The 16,573-nt window shown below is 52.7% G+C and overlaps 1 protein-coding gene across 5 annotated transcripts in view; it reads right to left on the bottom strand.

Annotated features, from left to right (window-relative positions):
* Positions 1–5,006: 5,006 nt before the first annotated feature.
* F8 (coagulation factor VIII) overlaps positions 5,007–16,573 on the bottom strand; it is a 36,194-nt gene continuing 24,627 nt past the window's right edge. For 2 of the 5 annotated variants that reach the window (XM_075435650.1, XM_075435648.1), the window contains 13 exons: positions 13,202–15,671; positions 12,723–12,891; positions 11,692–11,898; positions 10,874–11,102; positions 10,594–10,776; positions 10,270–10,386; positions 8,941–9,012; positions 8,524–8,609; positions 7,891–8,046; positions 6,926–7,070; positions 6,109–6,257; positions 5,620–5,796; positions 5,007–5,383 (listed from right to left, as the gene is read on the bottom strand). In XM_075435650.1, coding sequence (XP_075291765.1) covers positions 5,228–5,383; positions 5,620–5,796; positions 6,109–6,257; positions 6,926–7,070; positions 7,891–8,046; positions 8,524–8,609; positions 8,941–9,012; positions 10,270–10,386; positions 10,594–10,776; positions 10,874–11,102; positions 11,692–11,898; positions 12,723–12,891; positions 13,202–15,671 — 4,316 coding nt within the window. In that variant the 3' untranslated portion in view covers positions 5,007–5,227. The other 3 variants (XM_075435649.1, XM_009941528.2, XM_075435651.1) reach the window with 3 other exon arrangements.

The raw sequence follows: 16,573 nt of genomic DNA, 5'->3' as shown, positions 1-16,573 counted from the left end.
CCTTGCTTCCTCATCTTCCAGCTCAAACTGACTCTGGGGCCGCCTTCTACTTGGCTAGGTAAAAGTCCAGCATACCCAGGTAAAAGTTCACAGCTTGCAGCCTAAGAGTTCAGCAAACTTAGCTGCTAATGCTAAGCAAGTTACGCTAAGCAAGCTCAGCATAAGCAGTACAGCAAATAGCACAACGGGCTTGCAGTGAGTGGAGAAGATCAGGGCAGTCAGCACCAGAAGCAGAAGAGAGCCAGCTAGGAGGACCACGTTTTGCAGCTGCACACAGTGGGACCTGTGGCCCAGATTTCTTCGGTGGGGTTCCCTGGGAAGCCTGTAAATTCAGATTAGGATGAGAAAATAATGGACTAGGTCGGGGGCCTAGATCACGGGGTGCCTCACTGCATTCAGCACCAACAGACGTGCCCATTCAGCACCAACAGATGTCCCTGCTCAGGTGCTCTCTTCAGCATGCTGCTGCCCATTTCTGTTATGTGCTGGCAACTTTTTCAGAGAGTGGTGCCCATCTGCCCAGCTGCAATACCTGCATACATCCCCCATGTCTAGCTCAGGGTGGGGGCTGCGTGCTGGGGGCTCTCCATCCGGCACGGGAGAAGCCGGAATTAGAACCAGCCCTGGCGCACGGCTTCTCTGGCTGGAGATCAGCATCGAAGCACCTCGCACACATTGGACTGCAAAATAACCTGTTTGGGCTATACTAGAAAGGGGTGGCAGGGATGTGTTTTGTCTTCCTGGAGTCACCAGATAGCTGCGTGATCACTGGGTCACCCAGCCCAGGCAATCCTGGCAACTGAGCCATGAAAAAGAGTAAGATCTGCGATGCCCGGGAGGATTCGGCCAGGCAGCCCCGGCCACAGCAGGGCTCTTTGCAGGGTGGTGACGAGGCAGGCCATCCCCTGGCCGAGAGGCAGACGGCTTTGTGCTGGTCCAGCCCTTTCCTGCACAGGTCTGTCTGTGGCTTGGGGGAGGCTGCGATGCATCTCAGATCCGTGTCGCACTGGGAGGAAACAGCGTCCGGTCTCCATTCCCCACAAGATAAAGGTCAAGAGATGCTTCCAGTAATGGATGCCAGAGCTTGGCAGCTCTGCCACATCTGCCCACAGCCCCTTCCTTCCCAGTGCTCTCGCTCAGCACAGCCCCTTCACTGCTTCCTGGGTGGCTGGAGAACATCCAGAGCTGCTCTGGGCTGGTTGGTGAAGGCTGCTCAGTCGCCTGCAGAGATTTCAGCCGTTTCTCTTTGAAAAGGATGCAGAGGGGGCTCTGGTGCACACAGCTTCTTCTCTGATGTAACCCTGTGTCACTGGACAACTGTGCCACAACACACACCCTGTTTCTGGAGGCAGGATGAGCCTGAGCATCCACTGGCAGAGGCAGGGACTGTGTCCCAGCTTTACCAAGCAGAGCTGGGTAGCAGCCCTGAGAGAGAAGGCAGCCAGGACCATACAGAGCAGCCAGTCCTGTACGACTGACCACACCCGCATCTCAGTCAGCTCCTGGGCAGGCTTGTGGTCCTCACCAATTTTGTGTTGCCAAAACCCCCTGCTCTTGACTAAACCCCATCAGTCCCTCACCCTGAGAGGTATTTAAGCTTCAGCTAGTCAGGCCCAGCCTGGCGTGCCGTGGTAGCCACGGGCAGAGGGCGCAGACGTCTGCCCTTGTCCAAGGGCATCAACATGGGGGACTGGGCCAGTTCCTCTGTGAGTGTGTGTGGATCTTTGTCTACAGTCCAGCTGCTGTTTGGGGCTGAGCTGATGTCTCTGCTCTGCTCTTTCTGCCATCGGGCCCTTCACCATGCCTGGGGTGCTCTGCTGCACTCATGGTCCCGAGACTGCAGCCAGCTGTCCTTGTGCAGCACTGGCCACCGCGCTCAGGAGAGATGGAGTTGCCTTGGAGCTGAGGAAGTTGGCTTTGAGAAGGGCCCAAGGGAGCAGGTTTTGTCCTCCCAGGCTGAAGGCTACCCTGCTTCAGGAAGGGGTGTTCCCCTTTGAGAAGCTTAAGGCTCCAGTTCCTCCCTTCACTTGCCAGGCAGCTACTTCTCACATCTGTGCCCGGTTATTGCCAGAATGCAATTAAGCCAAAGCGTGATTGCATCTCCTTCTTGGGGCTGTAATGTAATCACTGCCAGGGCCACAGCAAAGGCTGCTTGTACAGCAGTGTGGAGCCCGGCATCTGCACAAGGCTTTTTCAGCCCTGCTTCATTTGAGACATCAGCTTCTGATCTCTGCTGGGTATGGGTTCCTGGACAGGTCACAACACCGTACTGATCTGCAGCACGTGTCCCTGCTTCCTCCGGACACAAGCCAGTTTGACTTCCCCACATAACCAAATCCTCAGGGTTCCAGCAGTGATGGGTGTTTTCAACCGTCACTGAAGGTGGCGGAGCAACATCTCATATACGCATTCCCCCCCCCCCCCCCCGACCCCCCCCAGCTGTGTTGCAAGAGGATTAGCAATAACATTAGAAACCACAAGATGAAGCCCAACAGAAACAGTGGGGACAACAGAGGCAACTGGGGGGGTGGGGCATGACAGAATGGTTTGGGCTGGAAAGGACCTCACAGATCATCTAGTCCCACCCCCCTGCCACGGGCAGAGACACCTTCCACTACAGCAGGTTGCTCAAAGCCCCATCCAGCCTGGCCTTGAACACTTGCAGGGAAAGGGCATTCATAACTCCTCTGGGCAACCTGTTCCAGTGCCACATAGTAAAGAATTTCTTTTTTCAGTCGAATCTGAATCTACCCTTTTTACGTTTAAAGCCATTACCCCTTATCCTGTCACTACCCGCCCTTGTAAAAAGTCCCTCTCCAGCTTTCTTGTACACCCCTTCAGATACTGAAAGGCCACAATAAGGTCTCCCCAGAGCCTTCTCTTCTCCAGGCTGAACAACCCCAATTCTCTCATCCTTTCCTCACAGTAGAGGAGTTCCAGCCCTCGGATCATTTTTGTGGCCTCCTCTGGACCCGCTCCCACAGGTCCATGTCTTTCCTGTGCTGAGGGCTCCAGAGCTGGATGCAGGACTCCAGGTGGAGTCTCACCAGAACAGAGCAGAGGGGCAGAATCACATCCCTCTACCTGCTGGCCACGCTTCCCTTGATGCAGCCCAGGATACAGCTGTCTTTCTGGACTGCAAGTGCACACTGCCAGGTCATGTTGAGCTTCTGTCAACCAGCAACCCCCAAGTCCTTCTCCTCAGGGCTGCTCTCAACCCGTTCTCTGTCCAGCCTGTATTTGTGCTTGAGACATCCTGCCAGCTCTGAGGGCAGTGCTCAGCCCCACAGGCTGCTGCTGCTCTGCGTGGTGAGGATTTATGTCTTATGACATCTGCCAAGAATAGGAAGCAGAACATTTCACAGGAAAATTTATCAGCTGCCAGCTTAATAGGAAGAAGGCAGGAAAGGCCTTTTTTACCTAATCTTCTCTCAGGATCATATTCCACCAGCTTGCTCTCAGAGATGGTTCAGTTGTCATTTGACAGCAGCAATGAGGGGTGGTCGCTGAAACAGCGTGCCTGTCAAGAGTTTCTGTTGCCGGAGGGTAGAAACAGAAGCATTATACTCCCGAATCAAAAGATGAAGTTGAAGAAGAACAGCTGAGCATGCGTACCATTTTACATACCAGATGAGAAGTTTTTAACCAGTTGTTAAATAGAATAATGACGTATATATATTAAGAAGATGAATATGATAATGTTAAGTGTATAAATGACTGTCGCTTTGTGAACAAGCTGTGCTGCCTTGGGACGGACATTCATATTTGTGCAAATATGCCATAAAATACCTCTGCTCTGTGTGTTTATTGGCGTACTGCACACCGGGTAAACGAACCCCAGGTTTTGAGACAAGAGCAGCAACCACCTTGCCTCATGATAGGGCGCTGGGGTCCCCACCATGACCCTCCCCTGGTGCTGCCGGCAGAGCTCTCCTCAGAGCTGCCCCAGGCCACATCTCCTAGGTGTGAGCAGAGACCGCCCGACTCTGACGGGTGCTGTGGGAATTCACAAGCCAATCGCTGGCTGTTGCTGGGCTGGTGCACCTACCCTGCCCATCCCACTGTGATGGCAGCCAGCACCTGCCTGACCCCCGCATTCTCCAAAGCCCCCTCATAACCCTGCTTCCCATACCATGCCAGCTGCCAGAGGTGTTTGTGGGGCCGCCCGGCTCCCCCACCGCAGAGGGAGGACTCACACCACTGGGGATGGGTTAGCACAGGCAGTGATGACAACACTGCCAGCACTGTGGAGGAGAAGTGTGCTGCTCAGCAGGCATGACCCTGCATCTGCTCCACCGCCCGCCAGGTGCTCCAGGCCTTTGTGAGTGGCCGCTGTTCTGGAAGGTCCCCGCACCATGGGAGGTGTGAGGCAGGAGTCAGTGTCATCCTGCTCGTCACCATTCCTGAGAGGGGAAGCATCTGCCACTGCGTGGGATGGGTGCCAGGGAAGGGGAGAGCCACCAGTGGTAGGAAGATGGCTCTGGCCCAGGACACACCTTGCTGGGGATCATGGCATCTGGCAGCTCACTGAGCAGTCAACGTCCCACCAGAGCCCCTGGGAGTCACAGGCACATACAGAACTTCTCCAGTGAGCAAGCAAGGAGGGCTTGCTCAAGGCAGCTACAGAAAGCAGGATGGTGGCACCTAGCCACAGCAGTAGGAATGCTGTGGGAAGGAGATGAAGGGAGGTGGAGGGCCAAAGCCCAATGCTGAGTCAGGGTGAGCAAGTGCTGCCTCCCTCAAGCCACTGATCCCCATTGCTTGTGAAATGGATGCTGAGGCCTGGAGCAGGGCCTCCTGCCACAGCCCTTATCTTTGCTGCTTCATCCTCCTCCAGGACGGAGCCTGGGCAGTGGAAGCTTGTGCAAAACAAAGCTGAGAAACTCTGGGGCTAATTAATTACTAGCTGCTGGTAGTGCTGGCTGAGCCCCCGGGGACTCCAAGGCTGGAGCAGAGGAGAAAGTGCAGAGAGATACTGGAAAATTACTGCTTAATTCTTTGGCATTACACTGGAAAACTACTGTTTAATTCTTCGGCTTTACATCTGATTATATGGCATCTGGTAAATGAGGGACAGGAAGAGGCTGATAACAAGCCAGCCACCTCGACAGCTCTGCAGGCCTTCTCCCCAGCAGCAGGGTAGCTGACTGTGGCCCTGGTGAGAGTTCAGTGTCCAGCTGCATGCAGGTCCTCGGGCCGGCACTGCCCATGCCTGGCCCCGCAGTCATCAGTACTCTTGCTGAGTGTCACAGCCAAGGAACTCTACCCGCAGGGCAATGTGATTGTGCCACTGCCGGGGGTGTATCCTCAGATAGCGAGCAAAGAGGGGGGGGTCCAGGGTATTCATCACTGTGCTGGTATGGTCTTGGTTCGCCTTGAAAATCTGGAGAGGAGAGAGAAATCAGTGGTACACTTTGCTCTGCTGGTGTAGCGAGCCCATGACTTGAGGACAGGATCAACCCAGAGAAGCACCACTTGGGAATGCTTTAAGGAGGAAAAAACACAGCCCGGCTCACTGCTCTTGAAAATATTCTGTGAGCATGTTTGCTGCCAAGGGCTGTACTTGCTGCCCCGGGGGTGGCCATGGGCTGCCTCTGATCATGGAGCAGTTCTGCCTACCTTCTCTTTGCCGTCCTGCAGGACCGGGCTCCAGTGCACACCATTCTGACTGCTGGAGGCAGCAAACTCCTTCACAAACATGTGGGTGAAGACAGCTTTGGCACCTTGGGTTATGATTGCAGTAACCTTCTTTGTTACTTCAAAGTCCACCTGCAACCACTCGCTGGGGCTGTTGCTCTGGGGAAGGACAGACTGCCTTCAACCCTTCAGCAGCAATGAGAAAGACACGTTCATTGCAACTGAAGCCAAGCGAGCCCTGAACATAGTCCTGGGCTTCACCTGCCCTACTAGGTTGGAGCTGCTGGGTGCTAAATCAGTGCGGCAACTCTCCTGACTGTGTGCAGGCAGCTTGCATGATGCATGTGGCTGTACACACTCCCCACGCAGCCCTGGCTAGGAGATGTTGCAAGCACCCACCCTACCTGCTGGGATCCCTCCTGCCTGCCCATGCCCCAGCTGCCTGCCTGGGGATCTCCTTGCATGGGCTACCTTTGGCCTCCATGCGTTGGTCCTCCCCTGCAAGTTCAGGCGGGCCTGGGAGGGTGACCAACTGGAGAAGACATTGGTGCTGTAGGAGGATGCAGAGATGCGCTGGTCAGGGATCCCTCTCTTCTCCATTCCTAGAGGCATGGAGCAGCCTGGAAGAGAGGAGTGATGCTTGGCAGAGGAGGCAACAGTCCCATCATGGAGATGCCTTCTGGCTGCTTACTGCTCCGGCCGCCTTCCATGCACTTTCCCTGGTTACAGATTCTCCTGTTGTTTGCTGCAGTCATGGTCCCTGCACTGCTCAGGGCCCCTGTGTGCAGCATGGCTGTGGCTGGGGAGTGCCAAACTACACCTATCACTAGTTCCACCTTCTTTTCTCCCTCAAGATTCTATCTAGGAAGAATGTGAAAAATTTGTGCATCTGCCAGGACCCGAGTCGCACTGTGGGCCAGAGAAGTCTTGCCTTGGAGTGGCAAAACCTGAGGAAAAGTCAATAGCATTTGTCTCTGCTTGTTTCCTGCTCCCCCAGGCTGAGGCAGCAGCTCCCCAGCTATCAGCTTAGCTGCTGCTGGAGGTGTCTGGTGGTTCAGGAAAAAGCGGTGGTGAGAGCTGTCCCCATGCTCTCCCTCTGGTATTGCTATCTCTGAGACCATTATGAGATTTTCCAGCTTTGTTTCCCCAACATCTCAATGCCATCTCCAGCCTCCTCCTTCACCCTCCACAACTGCCTGTGCAGTCCTGAAATACGTGGAGCTGACACTCAGCACCCCACTGGATCAGGCCCCAGCTTTGGTGCTTGGTATCTGGGGGTGGGACATACTGTTCAGATCACAGCCAATGAGCTCCATGCGCAGTGTGGTCCTGATGTTGTAGTGAGTGGGGTTAATGCGGATGTACCGGGCTATGATTGGAGGGTTGAAGCGATTTTCTTTTACTCTGGTTGCATCCACATTTGCAAAGAACAGCTGCAGGGAAAGGGAGAAAAAGGATTATTGTACCAGTGGAAAGAGAGCTAGACAGGACAAGGATTAGTGGGGAGAAGACCATTTCTCTGTGGCATTTCTGTATCTTATCACCATCCTTGCAAGAGAACTGCAGCTCAGGGAAATGATTTCAGATGTGATTCAGACCAAAGAAGTGTGAATGGGCCATATCAGGGCGAACCACTGAGAAATGGGAGGAGAAACTTAGGGTCTGTGCAAATGAACATGTTTTTATATTTTCAGCAAACAGGGGAGAAAAAACAAGAAAAAAGAAGTCATTCCTGGGACTTTTGAACCTGGGAAAAGTTTTGGCCACAGCTGGTGTACATGATGGAGGCTTTTCTGGATACTTTTCTTCTCCTGCTGGAATGATCAGCTCATGCATAGGTCATAGTTTTTTCTAATGAGCAGAGATCCCCCAAATCATCTGCATCTGCACAATGTTTTTAGAAAGCCAAATTTGCCTTTGGAGTCAAAAAAGATATTAAGGCAAAATCTTATGCCTAGCTCTCAGTAACACACAACACAATGTTAAGTGGTGGATCTCACAGCCACTTGGGAATGTGGAAAGAAATAGCTCAATCAATTTAAAATGAGACAGATGGACACAGACAGCAAGTCCCTTGCAGAGCTGTGGTCTGTGATTCAGTCATCCTGGCAGTGAATTCTCACTGTTTCTGCCCTAATCAAATATGTCAGGGGCTCAGGAGATCTCTGCCTTGTGTACAGAGCTCCCTAGCCCTCATCACCCCAAGAGAACCCATTCTGGGAAGACAATCCTCTCAGGACCCGTTCACTTTACCATCTGGGTGCTGGTGGCATTCCCCTTGTATTTCCTCCACCTTTGCCCATCAAGGCTGTAGAAGACAACAAACTGGGAGATGTAAAGGCTGGAGAACTTTTGTCGGGCCCCTTGGGTTTTTATGCCGTGAATAATCATGACATGCAAGAGGTCCACCTGAGAATGAAAGTCAGGGATTCATTTGTGACAGAAAACCCAAGCCATGTCCATGCACTGTAAACTCGTGGAACTCACTTCCTCATGATGTAACTGAGCACAGGTTATGAAACTAGTCAAAACGGTTGTTCACAAGGGTGCAAGTTAGCTAACAGCTGGGAGAGGGCAGGGGAGAGGTGAGCTGTTCTCACTTGGTCTTTGGGGGATTTTTGCACAATCCAATGTTGCAGCTGGACCGTCAAGTGATTCCTCTGCTGCACTGAGGATGGATCTGCTGCTGATCCAGCAACAACCATGGCCAGACCAATTGCCACTAGGATCTCAGAGTTCTCCTCCCAGAGGGGGAGCAGGGGAAATAGAAGGACATAGCTGGAGAGACACTGGCCCTCCGTGCTGGTCCATCTGCACAGTGCATCAGCCACGAGCATGCCCTTGCAATGCTCCCACCAGTGCCTTCAGCCACAGGGCCCCGCTTACCTGGATCCAGGCATTGCTGCGGTCAGTGCTCCAAGCATTGATGGAGCCGGTGTTATCCAGCCTGGCCAGGTAAGGAGCCCACTGTCCTGTGAGGAGAGTGCACAGATATGGGGGTGCTGCTGGCCCCTGGCACTGCCCAGCCTGAGGAAGTGAGAAGTCCATCTGCAGGATAAGGCCTGAGGATCACCCTAGGATTTAGTAACCATATAGAGGGTGGCAGAACACTGACATAATGAACCAGACATCTGGGAAGGCACCTCCAGGTCCCGAATTGGACGCTAACATGGGCATGGATGGAGGAAGGACTCTGCCAGGGACCTAGTGTAGCAGAGCCTTGGGCAGGCAAGCATGCAAGTTGTGTTGGCTAAGACTTCCCCAGCCTCATATGTCTTCCTTACAGTGACAGCCCCTACTCACCATACTGCCCCGACGCTGTGATCTGAGAGTCTGCAATGTGGCCTGAGGCCAGGCCAAGGCTGTTTCGGCAGTCTGCAGCCAAACAGGGAGAAGCAGGGCAAAAACAGGGAGAGCTAGTTAGATAACAAGGCTTTTGAAGGAAAAGCCTAAGCTGTGTAGCAACCTCCAGGCTCAGGGAGGTTGTGTCAAGCCTCCAGAAGCCCCCAGGCTTGTTTGTCTCACGTCAGTGGTGGGTTTCAGATGCCTCCACATTCATCCCTGAATTTTAGAGGTGCTGGAAGTTCTTGCTTCTGACCCCAATGTCAGCATCAGAGACTTCCTAGCATCAGCCACAGCAGCCTCTTGCTAAACTCCTGTCCCTGAGTCCCCAGCCTCTCATTCCCGTGTCCTGATCTCCCAGCAACACTGCCAAGAGCCTCTTTCTTATACCCATGTCTTGCTCCTGGGCCTTTTTGTAGCTAGGCAGCATGTTTTAAATACAAATATCATGTTGCTAAAGGAAAGTCTGCCTGACACCCTTGTCTCTCTGTGTCTCTCTTCTGGTCTGCTGAGCGCAGGGCTGTTTGCCTTTTATAATAACCATTATTATTAGCGACTTGTCACATCTTGGCATCTCTGCTGCATGGCAAATGCTTCTGGGGAAAATGTGAATTTGAAATCTTAAGCAGATTTTTAACTTATGGAAACATTTTCTGTCTGACATTTAATAATCCTTTAGGAAGAGGAGAGAGACTGTCACTGAGTGATAAAATACTGCTCTCAGAAACCATTTCCCCCAGTGCTTACTTATGATGAGGTAGAAACGTGTGATTCTGGAGTGGAGTCAGAGGTTTCCTATGGATTTTGCAGTTGTCTTTGGGGATGTTTCTGTCAGTGTAACCTGTAGTCAGGCAATGTCGCTTGCTGCCTCCTGCCATCACTCCGTGCTTCAGTTTACCTATTGACATGTGGTTAGGCAGCTGGGCACTGTACTTTCCTGACAGTGTGGGCAGGCACCAGCTTGTGCACACAATTGCTCGGGTAAGTGCATTCTACAGGAGGTCCAGGGACCCTCAATTTTGGAAAATGAGCTCTGGGAGCAAATATTTGGAGGCAAATGAAGCTGGTCTCCCAGCCTTCACCCCAACTGTGTCCCTGACTCTGTGCTCTCTGCTGGGCTGTGTAGGGTGGCAAGGGCTGAAGTCATGACATTCTTTCAGAGTGAAACCCCAGAAGAGCCCACTTGGGCCACCTCAGGGGAAACGCTGAGAGCTCCCGACAGGGAGCTCAAAAACATGCTGGCCGTGGCCATGGCAGCAAGTGGACCAGGGTGCAAAGGGGATCACTCACTCAGGTTGTACACAAGGAAAAGAGCATTCATTCCAGCTTGCTGGTGTTCTCCCACTTTGCACTCTACCCGCCAGATCCCAGCATGTGAAGGCCACATCTCCACTGTCCCGAAGACACCTGGCCGGGAATGGAGAGCAGAGCAGAGGGGGAGTTACTGGCTGTAATACAATGCCACAGTGTCAAGTGCTGTGCAAACACAGAGCCAGACTCTTCCAGATCCATTCACCCTCCTTGCTATCGCCCCACAGGCTTGGCACTTCCTAACAGGCATAGACATGAAGCCACAGCAGCTCAGGTGTGTACAGTGCCCGCGCCACATCTCACCGGGATAAAGGTTGTAGACTCCCATGCGATACTCCTGGCTAGTCCTGATGCTGAACAGCTGCCCGTGAAAGTGGACAGAGTGAATATCCTCTGTGCTGCCCATGTTCAGGAGGTGCCATCGGACCCGTTGCTGCTGAGCCATCACCAGCCCAGGCAGTGTGTCACTCACATAGCCGTTGATGGCTGGGGAAGGCAGTGGTCAGGAATGACTCAAGGCTCCAGGGTTTTTCCATCCCAGTATAGATTGTGGGATGGAAAGGGCAAAGGCAAAGGTGCTCACCATGGAAGGAATGGTTTCTCTTAAAGTCAGGGTCGTCCTGCTGGATGTGGCAAGGAGGGCGGCAGTTCCTTTCCATGTTCTCCAGGAAGTACCAGCTTTTGGTCTCATCAAAGATGGTGAAGAGCAGGGAGAACTCCTGCACAGCCAGCTGCCGCCTGAAAACGAAGCTCAGCACCCCACGGCGGCAGATAATCAGTGGCCCAATGAGGCCTGAGTGCAGGTCCTTCTCCTGCCAGGGAGCCAGGAAAGAAGGATTTGCATCAGAGCTGGAGGCAGTGCTGATGCCTGCAAGTGGCACAGATGCCAGGAAAGTGGTGGCTCTGTCTGCATCCCTGGCTTGGTTCCCACTCATGCACAGGGCATGGTACGTGCAGGGTGGGAAGGACCTGCTGGGTTCACTGGGGGATCCCCGCTCTGCCCCTAGCTAAGAAAGGCTCTGCAGCAAGTGTTTGCATGTACTTTCAAGAGAATTGGTGTCTGTCCGACTCTCCGACAGTCCCTACCCCACTAACACTGGAACCTATGGGCCAAATTCAGCCAAATTTGGCAGAGGGGTAGGGGACTGCAGAATGCTAGTTTCCTAAAAGTCTCATAAGCTGATACAACTGGGGAAAGGGGGAAAAAATTGATAAGAGAAGGGAAGAGAAGAGAAAGAACCAACATGCATTCATCACTGTATTAGACACCTGAGAATCTACACCGCCACAGGATGCTTTCAGCACAGCACCATTCGAAAAGCCTTGACCTCAGAGCCAGGAACCAGGCGTGCTGACCATCTCTCCTTCCTGGGATGCCTCATGGAGCACGCTCTCACCTACCAGGTTCACACTGGAGAAGTAAGCCCAGGCCTTGCAGTCGAACTCCTGCGTGGTGGGTGCCATCTGGGGCAGGACTTTCCAGGAGTACTTCCGGAGCTCCCCAGGCTGCACCACCTCTCCACCTTGCATTGCGCCCTGCGTCTCCTCATAGGCTTGCAGTGTGGAGTGGAAGGAGAAGGGCCGTGAGGCCAGGTTCTTGAACGTAACCTGTACCGGAGGGATGGCAAAGCAAAGGGAGTGTGGGAGGGGGCTAGGTGCAGCACTGAGAGTGCCCTGGACCCTGTGGTTGGATCCAGCCAACTGGTGGGAAGGAGGCAGCCATGTCGCTGGTGCCCAGACCTCCAGCTGGGCCCCATGCAGTGGCCAACCCCTGCTGAACCACAAGCTGTAGCTGTGCAGTGTGATCCCCAGTGGAAAGCGCACCCCGGTCATGTCAGCAGGATACGGCCCTCTCCCTGCTCATTGGGATCAAGGTCAGCTATACTACTGCCTCTGGAGCCCAAAGGTGCTGAATCCATCCTGGTGAAGATTTGAGTGAAAACTGGGTAACTTCTCCAGGCATATGGGTACTGAGCCTGGTGAAGAGCCTTTCACCTCTTCTTTAGGTGGGTGCTGAAGGACCTTTGGTGGTGAGGGATGCCCAAGCACTCAGAGAAGCTGTACTGAACCCTGCTTAGCTCATTACCCTTTTTACAATCCCTTCATTCAAAAGGCTCCCCATGGAGCTCAGGAGCTGCTTAGGCTGTGCTGTTACAGGGATTGGGTCTGTCTCAGGTCCAGGTCTTTGCATCTGAACACACTGAGGTTCCTCCAACGACTGAGGTCCCTCTGAACGGTGGCTCTGCCTCCCAACCTGGTGCCATCCACATGCCATGCAGGGTGCCAACAGGGCAGCTCCTGCCCCCTAGCCCTGAAGGTGAACCCGTGGGCATCGCAGAGCCTGCAGGCCCACTTCAGCACTGCTTCTGGCCGAGCACAGCCAGAAATGGGGTGATTTCAGGTTTTATAGGAAATGGGTACTTTCAATTCACCATGATGACGTCTTCAACTTCTGCCCTGATGTATGGCCCGAGGATGCCCAAGTGCTCGTCCAGCTCTCCCCGCAGCAGCGGCTGTGTGAAGGAATCATCCATGTACTCTCGGAAAACCACTTTGCGGTACTGCTGGAAAGGCTTCCTCCTGCCACTCCGGGGGTCCCTGCTGGGGTGAGGGCAGTTAAGCAAGTTAGGTGATACTGTCCCATAGGGAGGGCAGCCATGGCAGGGTTGCTGCAGGGCAGCGGTGATGCAGAGGCTAAAGCGTCCCTGACCCACGTGCAAGGAAGCTCAAGGTTGCTGGACTACAAAAGTCCCCAGGTGGAGGGGAGGCGCTGGGAGCATCCTTCCCCTGGGCTGCTTGGCTGGGTCGTACAGTCATAGACCTGTGATTTTGTCTGCCAGGACATACCAACTGACACATCAAGTCATGCCATGCAGTGCAGGAGGAATACATGAGGGACAGTCACACTTACGCGGCTTTTAGGAAGTGCTGGGGTCTCTGGTTCCCGTATTCCCACATCACCTCCACTGCTGCAATAAAGTATTGCCGTACCTCCCCCTGGAAGGAGCGTGGGTCATGCTCCTCTTCCCCGTAGATGTCAAAATCCTCCATCGTCTGCTCTGTGTCACTGTATTCGTCATAGTCCAGCCTGTCAGCCTTTGGCTTCCAGGGGCTGGAATGGGTCTTGTTGTTTAGAGCTGGTTTCTCTCCATGTCGTGGGGCATGATTCCTCTGTAGACCCAGCTGCTCTATAGAGTTTGTTTCCTCCTCCATCTGGCTTATCCCCTGAGCTTGCTTGCTCCCAGAAGCCCCCCAGACAGCACCTCTGCCTGGCTGCAACTTGGCCAAAGCTGGGCTCTGCAAGCCCTTGGCATATCCTGCTGCCCCCAGGGAGGCCGGGTCCCAGTTTAAGGGAAGGTCTGTAGCCACAGCAGCAGCCTGCATTTCTGAGCTACTTGCTGCCATCGCTGCCTCACTCTCCAGTGCTCCCCGTGTGGGGAAGGAGTGTCTGCTGAGCTGAGCCCCCTCGCTGCTGCTCTGGACCCCTCCATCTGTGCTTGGCCTCCCCTCAGGATGCATCTTGTCAGCACTATTTCCAAGCAGAGCCTGTGGAGCATCCCTGCCTAGATGTGGTCTCCCCTCAACCATGTTTGATTTTTCTTCCAGCCTTTGCTGGGCCAGCACCACCTCAGGCAAAATGTCACTTGATATCAGGGACCTGTTTCTGAAGCGAGCACTGCAAAAAGGGGAATGGGGTCCACATGCCCTTGGAGCTTTCTTATTCACTGCTGTTTCAGGGGTCTGGCTGGCCAGACCCTGATGTACTCTGTTACCCTCAGAGAGGGGCTCCCTGCTGCCAGGCCAGTTCGTGTTGGGAAGACCTGGACCATGCGTCAAGCCTCTGCTCTCCAGTGACCTGGTCTGTCGAGGCCTCCAACTGGGGCCACTCATGCTTGGGTTTGGAGCTCTGTGTAGTAGAAACTGCTCAGGGCTGTTTAAGAAAGCATTTGGGAACTGCCTTGTGTCATTGGCCATGACGTTCGATTCAGGAAAGGCAAGACTGTCCATCTCTGGCAATTCCTTAGTGGCTGTAGCATCCTGAAACACTGTCTCCAAGATTAATTCATCCCTCTCTTCCATCATTATATAGCTGGAAGGCTCAAGGTCGTTGGTGTGTGCAAAGGTGGCTTTTAGAAGGCTTGTACCTTTGGCAAGTTCATTGGCTTCTTGTTCTGTGACACTTTTTGCAGGCAAGAAGTTACCCTCATCTGTGAGGATTTGTCCTGGTACAGGTTTGCTGGGTCCCAAGTCTGAGAAAGAAACATTTTTCCCTTTGAAAGATTCATAAAAGCCTTGCAAAACCACTTTGTGAGGTCTTTCTTCCAGCCTAGCATCTGGCTCATTTGATGAATAATTCCTTTCTCTGGTGTGACTGTGAACCACAGCATGAGAAGTCCTGTTGTCTTCTGCCATGTCTGAAGATGCAGCAGGATTGTCCAGTGTGGAGGAAGAGTTATGATCAGTACTTAAAGTCGGTTCTGTATTGATTGTCTCCTTTGACTCGTATAGACTTAAGAATATTTTATCAGCCCCTCTTAGCAACTTGTCCTCAGCATCCTGTGAAGATGTGTCTTGAAGTCCCAGATTGCGCTCCAGGTCATTCTGATGAAATGAGCTCCTATTCTCTTGAAGGGGGGCTTTGCTAGCAGCATAAGCAATTGAGTCCCACAAACTTCTTGCATAAGTAGTTGTCTTTTGAGGCCCTGATTCTAGGATCTCTAATGTACCACCAGACTGCACCATCGTCCTTTTTACTGGGTCCTGCACCTCTAAAATTTTTATCACCTCCTTTCCTGCCATAGCATTTTCTGGACCTGGCATGGCTTGGTGCAGCCCTTGCTGACCTTCTTCTGAGCTCACAGTACCACGGACCCTTCCACTGACACTTGCCAAGTGTTCTCCAGATGGGAGAGATCCAAATGCTTCATCTTGGCTAATGATTTTTGGCAATTCTTCGTCTTCCAGGAAGGATTCATAGGATACTGGCTCATAGTTTGTCTCTGGCAGAGAAGACATAGAAGTATCAGGTGCATGTGGGATTGTTCCTAAAAGTGTTGATGTGCCTTTGGAAGGGGGATCAGAAATCCTACCATTGCTCAGGAGGGACCCATGTCTGGGTTCTGTCAAGCATAATCTTGGCTTCTCTGTCTTATTTCTGGAAGAGGTGATGTTGTTCAGTTGCTCATTCACACATGGCATGTGCCATCTCTTTCTTTTAGAGAAGCTCCTGGGTTGGAAGTCAAAGGTGCCCTCCTCCTCCTCGAAGTCCACATAATCTTCCCCATCAGGGTATTGCTCATGTTGGCACTGTAAGACTGTGAATTTGGCATGCATCCCTCGGTTTCTGAAATCAGGGTTCAGGCACCCCAGCATCCAGACGCCTGTCTCAAGAGAGGACAAGAAGACATTATTAGCCCACCACAGTGTGAAGTCAGAAGAGCTTCCATCCCCATGCTGCTTCTTTGCTAGTGCAAACTATATTTTCAGGCAGCCTCTGGTTCATGGTAGTGATTATATATTTTCATAATCCATAGAGTATCTTACAGCTGGACTCACAAGACATCAGTGTTGCTAGCAACATCAGAGCCAATCTTGACAAGCACCATCAGCAGGGTGGGTGGTTCCTGACAGATCTTAGCAAGCTATACACATCTGTGAGGCCCCAAGAATAGCTTGGTGAAAACAGTTAATGCACTGAGAACTCACAGAGCCTCCAGGATTATTGCCAGCAGCAGAGTAATCACCATAATCCACCTCCAAAGACATGCTGGTACTGTCAAATACATCTCTCTTCCAGACGCGGTTGTCACGTCTCTCCCACTCAAGAAGAAAGAAATGAAAAGGCTGCCTCTTGCTCACATCCCCAGCCAACTTGTTTGCTCCCTGCAGCGAGCATCTCTGCTCTAGGCACCAAGAGTGAGGAGGTGCGTAATAACCAGGCTCTGACGCTGGGGAGAGCTGTCATCTGCTGCTGGCTGAGCTTCTTGCCTGTTTCAGATCAGCAGGCAAAAATCAGAGCTCAAAAGGATGCAACGTTTGGCTGGGTTTCAGGAAGCTTCCTGTCAGCTTGGCTCAGGGTTCAGCACTCGTGACCATCATATCAGTGTTTGCAATCACTTGGTAAGTTCTGTGTTTCCTTTGAGTGAGGAAATGGTTAACGGCACCACTTTTGAAAATGCTAAGGCAAAAATGCTGAGTGGGGGGAAATAAAACCAAACTGTGAAGCAAATCCTTCCTAGGACTTCTCTGTGGCTGCGATTTCTGTCCTTGCAAAGTTATGGAG

Source organism: Opisthocomus hoazin, chromosome 14 (assembly GCF_030867145.1).
Source record: "Opisthocomus hoazin isolate bOpiHoa1 chromosome 14, bOpiHoa1.hap1, whole genome shotgun sequence".
Taxonomy (NCBI): domain Eukaryota; kingdom Metazoa; phylum Chordata; class Aves; order Opisthocomiformes; family Opisthocomidae; genus Opisthocomus; species Opisthocomus hoazin.
Note: the sequence above shows the minus strand (reverse complement) of the source record. Positions and strands in the feature narration are given on the sequence as shown.